Here is a 6,084-nt window from a genome sequence, read left to right on the forward strand (position 1 = left end):
CTTCTTGTGCCTTCTGTTGTATTGTATAGTATTGCACTGTCTTGACGTTGTATTATTGATTCTGTGCAGTATCCAATAGATAGACTCTCTCCATGCGGTGGAGTTCAAGTCGGGGACGACCACAATTCTGTGCCGTGCGTTCTCTGGGGGGTGGGATCGATGTGGATAGAACTCGAGTTCGAGTATGGAGTAGTGGAGAGGAGGAGGAGGAGGAGGATGGATGGATGGTTTGATGAAATGAAGCTACAGTTCAATTCGAGAGGACGAGGCTTTTGATATTCCCTCAAAATGCGTGAATTGAAGTGATCCCCAAGATTATCAGAGGCGGCGGCAAAAAAACAAGGACCCCCCAACCAAGCCAGATCAAGACTTGCTGTTGTGGGTTTTTGTGTGTGTAGATTCGTGGTGGTTTTTTTGAGTTGGGATGGCGGAGATTGGCGTCTGCCGATTTGCTGAAGATTTACAAGCAGGCTTGACGGGCAATGATATAAGAAAATAGATAAAACGAGACTAATAACGAATAAGAGAAAGATTGCCGACTTGATAATCAGTGTGTAGGTTTTTTGTCTTATGTATGTACGTTTGTAGATGAATGATGTTACCGGATGCTGATGGTTACCGGATGTGTAAGGATGCTTTGCAGGAAAACGTCAGATGGCGGCGAAGGGACAAAGGAGAGAGTGAGAGGCGAAACCTGGGCGTGGGATGAGATGGGAAATATCGGCAATTGAGATGCAGAAGACGATGAAAGCATATGACAGACAGACAATGAAAATGAAATGATATGAGGTTTGTGGTGAGAAATGATTTGCACTGAACCTGATTGAAGAGACTGGATATGATCTGAGCAAGGCAGTTCCGGTAGCGCAGATAGGTATCGTATCAAAACGCGAATCGAAAGATAAAAAAAAAACGAAACTGCTAGGATGGCGACAGTCGAGGCGGAGATCCAATGCTACCGCTACCGGGGCATGGGTATCAAGTTCACGTTAGAGCAGCAAGCAGATGGGGGGCTCCGTCTCTTGGTTTGGCCAGCTTCGGTTTGAGGATGCGCCGGAGGGTTTTTAGCGTATGGAGTAGCGAGTGGTGTTATGAATGGCTGAATAATTGAAGCAAAATAGAAAACGGTCAAAAAAGAGAGTTGTAAGCAGCAGTAGTAAAGAAAATTGAACGAATGAATGTAGTAGTAGAGTGAATGAATGAATGAACGGATGGCGTTTTTGGGTCACCAATGATTTACAATATTGAGTAACTGAAAACAGAAAAGGAAGAAGAAAAAGAGGAAGAGGAAATGGGGAAAGTCAAGTCTATACAAATTCACAGAGACAATTGCTGGTCGTCATGGTGAGGATTTAGAAAAAGTGAACCCAGAAAGTCAAACAGAAACAGAAACAGACCACTCTCCCCAAAGTTGCTCCCAAGGCCGTGTCAGATCATCGAATGAGAGGGCTCCGTGGCGCACGCCAAGTGAACTGAGCATTCTTGGGACGAGGTGGGGAAGCCAGAAATGTCTCTGAAAGGAGTGTGCATCCCAGCTAAACCTCCCAAGCTGACCTGCTTCAATGGCGAGAGTTAGTTAAGATGATATCAGCACGATGACGATATGTAGAGCAGAGCACGGTCTGGAGAAATGAAACGAAGCGAGATACGTGGGGAACAGAAACAGCCTTGGACCAGAAAAATACACAATATGGACAGACATGAAAAAGTGTCAAAGCTATCAACTGAGAGGTGGAGTCGCCAGTCGGTGACACACAGTGAGCCTAGAGCTTCAGCTTCCCACGCCTTTCCCCAATTGCTTGCGTGCGTGCCTCACGATCCAAAATACCTATTCCCTGCCCCCATGTCCTCCGTATCGTCCGCTCCGTGTGATCCGGACGCGCCGGTCAGGGCAATGAATCAGGGCACGAACTGTGTCAACTACCATTGCAGGAGCGTTAGCTCTCGGTAGATGGGTTTAACAGAGAATCGTCAATCTCGATGGTTCAATACGATATGGCCAATCCTTCAAAGAATGGAAAAAGCTTCACCGACATTATGAGGCTCGCATTGTATGTGTGCCATACGGGTGCGTTCCATGGCTTGCACCGCAGCCTTGAGTCTGAGCCTGTATCACTTGGATTCTGTGTGTTATTTCCAAGGCAGAGCCCCTTGTTGAACCGGAGCACGGGGCAGAGGTCTCTGGCCCTGTAGCACGGTAGCGAGGGCATTGATCCGAAGCTTCTTTCGGGTGCAGTACCATTAGAAATTCCGTGCATTTGAACTATCGAGAGCAAGGAAAAAAGAAGAAGCCAAGCCCATTCGCTTACGAGGATTTCATTTGATAGGGGGGGAGCACAACGTCCGTCCGCCAGGTCAACAAACGCAGTGCATGGTAACTCGTGACATATTTGTCGTCAATGACGTATGTCGTCACAGAAACCACGCGCTCATTCTTTCATTGTCTCACCACACACTCTTTTTCTTTTCTTTTTCCTTCTCTTTTTCTTGTCTTGGATGATAATTAATTGCTCCCAACCAACACCACAACACACAGAATCGCGAGATAGTCTCAGCCGGGAGCCTCCCCCAGACTTTTCCGGTGCAACTGCAACACTGGTCCTGGGCCAATTACTAAGATCTACAAAACAGGACCTGAAGCTCCATAGCATGCCATTTGCTCAGATGCTGATCCATGTCAATAAACCATGCCGTGATACAGTATCATCCGTGCCCATACCCGCTGTTATTTCAGTGGGCGACGGACAAACCCCAGGTCCAAACGTCTCACGATGCTTGTCGCCCACTGATTCCCCCAAATGAACGTGTGAAGTCAAAGTCAAAGGACGGGAAATCTCCAAGACAAAGCAAAAAAGCAAAGCCCAACGCTCGTGGCTGACACACTTGGAGAGCCTCCAGATTGTTCGTTCGCATATGTGGGTCTCAGCCATAAAAAACTAGAGCCTCTTCTCTTTTTTTCCTTCCTTGTCTGGCACTCTCCAAGATGAAGCTCTGAACACGGTCATGTCTCTTCACCCAGACAACAGATCGCATGATTCAGGTAGTCATGGACAAGAAGGCAGACTCAAAGTCAAAGAGTCAAGACCGCTTCTTTCCCGCTTCAATAGTTTCCAGACGATGGCGGCTGTCTTTTCCTACTGCTGCACCATCCCCAGACGAGACTACATCCGGCATGCACGGCTTAGTCAATAGGACTAGCATGTCAAAGCTTCCTGTCATGATTTGACGGAACACACAGAGGGCAGAAGACAGCCTCGCACTGGTATTGGCTGCACGAGTTTTTCTCTCTCCCTACTGAATTATTTCTCCACGGAGCTGTTCTGTAAAACATATTTGTCTGGCGCTTTGGGCGGGATGCAAGTCTGGAAAAATTAAATGTTACGGATCCCCCACGTACTACGCACAGTAGTGTTGAGCTTGTTTATCCTACCGTTACGAAAAACTGAACTGAGCGAGATTAAAAAGAGTCAATCCCAGATCGAGGCTCCAAGGGCGAAGCGAGGACATGGATAAGACCTGCACAGAACGAGTCTAGCGTTCAGATAACGACGATGCACAGACCAGATCGCCCACTCACACTTCTCAGCCTCTCCTTAGGATGCTATTTCTGTATTGGTCCAGAAAATTTTCAACACCTCCAGGGTTGTATCCAAAAGCCTCCAATTGCTCCTCGTTATCAGCTTCAATTTCACATCCCGAGTCCAGTCCAAACCGTTCCCGCCCATACTGACTAACAGACCGGTCGGTAGGTGGAGACATTCCACTCACATCTTTTATTAATTCTGATAAATATCCTCAAATGCCTCAAATGCTGCCGAATCTAACGGCAACTAAGGCAAACCGTCTATTTCCCCAAAGAAGCTTGTCTTATTCTGACTGTTCATGGAATGACTGCAGGGTGAGGGTGAGGGCGAGGGAGGAGCTGTGAGTGACAGCGCTAGGGCCATATCGAGAGGATACAAGACCCAACAATGGGAAACGCCCCAGAAGCTAAAAGTCTTGGTGTTTTGTGGTTCTTCTTAACAGTTCTGGGTAGGTTGTTGGGTACGTGAGCGTTAGCGATCTCACTGTGGCTTGCATCTTCACATGTGAATTGTGTGCAACTGCTCATCAATGCTATCCTCATCAGTCACTTTACATACAAAGGACCCTGATCCCCAACCAACCATAAAGTCCCCTGTAATGATGCGATGCCCACCATTTGAACTCAAGGCGGTTACTGTTACTGTTGCAGTTTAAACGAAAGCTGACAGTCGCATCGCCACCGATATGCTCTGCAACCGGTTCCCCCCCAACAAGTGAAAGGGCCAGGCAATAAAAGCGCAACAACACCAAGAGTTTTCATCGCCACCCATTAGTCACATACTACCACCAACAAGTAAATAGCTTCTTCCCTTTCCGTCCTGTCGCATCCCCCAGCTTATCGTCTCACTCAACCTTTATAATTGTGTTTCTGCCTGTTCACCGGGGATCCATTCTCAATGCACACCAAGTCTACGGCAAATGTAATGTCGCACTCAGCGCATCGCGCCCGTAACGTACGGTTTTGCACAAACTGCAGGACGACCGTTTCTGTTTTACGAGATGTGATGATGATCCTTCAGACGGGGCTACGTTTCCCAGAGCGTCTATTTTGGACAGATGCCGACCGAATATGAATATGCAATAAGCCATGTTTGTTGTTGCTTTCTATTGTGATATGACTGATCTGCTTTGTACCTTACCCTTGTCGTATGATAATGCACGGGAGAGCGACAAGATGCGCAGCCAGATCATCAAGGGTGATGGCGACGATAATGAGACCGGAAAAGCCATCACAATATCTTGTGTAACTCACGCCAGAGCCTCTATTCATCACGTAACATAAGCTCCGATGTCGCTCTGCTCTTCTCAGTCTGATGCCATCCAACCGCTGTAATGACATTGACACAACCTCCAACACCGTGATGACTATCAGACTATCACACCGATAAAAGCACAGATAGCCAAACATATCTAAAAGCAGTCCTTATCAGCACTCGCACTCATTATCAATTGGCCTGGGCGCCGCCCCGCGAATGCAATGAATGCATCTCCTGCGTTTCTTTCGCTCCTCGCACGCCACAGCCAGTAGCAGGGGTGGGTGTCAGCGTGCGCACGCTGCATCTCGATGTGTGTGAGCGAAACGGCGAGGATCTCCGTGGCTTGATTGGCTTTTTTGCAGCAGCGGTTCGCAGGGAGTTTCGCTAAGCATGCAAGAGTGGGCGCCATGCCATCCGTGGGAGCTTGGACAGGGAATGAGAGGGCAGGGATGAGCATTGACCAGGGCGACATTCAACTTTGGTGGGACTGAAGCTGCAGACCGAGATTGAATGGAGTTTGGAGTTGGAGTCGACGAGGCCAGGGTGAAGGTTGAATATGACAGAAATATTAGTGCATTCTTACCATGAGTATTCTACAGCAGCTGACTAACTTATTTTCGCACACTGCCCCAAGGTCTCGCCTTTTTGGACCCCATCGAGCTCTGAACCTCAATATCAATCGCATCGTATTCAGTGACCCACACTAGACGCGCACGGTCTTCAAGGCGATGATTTGCAGTGAATGCCATTAATGGCATGATAGCAAGACACTCCAGTAACACTTTGGTCTGGGCGCCTCTGACCATGATGGCTTCCAGAGGCGTCTTCAATCCAGCCAACAATTGCCCTTTGATCTCAAGGGTCTCCTGTGAATCGAAGATCAATTGCCATCTCAGTATAATAAAAATCTTCAACACTTGTTCGCCACCCATGTTGTGTTGCGTTGCGTTTCACTCCATGAATCTAGACGCCTGCCGCTTTCCCTAGGAAGCAGATATCCGAGCGCCACTGCCTATACTGCTATTAATTGTCTCGTTTATAAGAACTAAACTCGATATGCAACTATCTCCAGCCCCTTGGGTATCAGAACATCAACATCCTCCATCCGCCGGCGGTTAGGTGGGGTCAAGGGTTCTCTTGGTCTGAGTTCATGGTGTTAACAGGACCCACGAGCCAAGAAAGCACAACATCAATGATCTGATTGAGGGTATACCAAGTAAAAACCTTCCTCCTCTCTTCATCT

General features: G+C 47.9%; 1 protein-coding gene across 1 annotated transcript; it reads right to left on the bottom strand.

Annotated features, from left to right (window-relative positions):
• Window positions 1–5,452: 5,452 nt before the first annotated feature.
• FFUJ_03522 (uncharacterized protein) lies at window positions 5,453–5,773 on the bottom strand (the record flags this gene model as incomplete). The annotated part of the gene is made up of 1 exon (XM_023575379.1): window positions 5,453–5,773. The coding sequence occupies one exon, from the start codon at window positions 5,771–5,773 to the stop codon at window positions 5,453–5,455; it is 321 nt and encodes a 106-aa protein (XP_023428568.1).
• Between the last annotated feature and the right edge of the window lie 311 nt (window positions 5,774–6,084).

The sequence above is a fragment of the Fusarium fujikuroi genome, chromosome FFUJ_chr03, assembly GCF_900079805.1.
Source record: "Fusarium fujikuroi IMI 58289 draft genome, chromosome FFUJ_chr03".
Classification (NCBI taxonomy): domain Eukaryota; kingdom Fungi; phylum Ascomycota; class Sordariomycetes; order Hypocreales; family Nectriaceae; genus Fusarium; species Fusarium fujikuroi.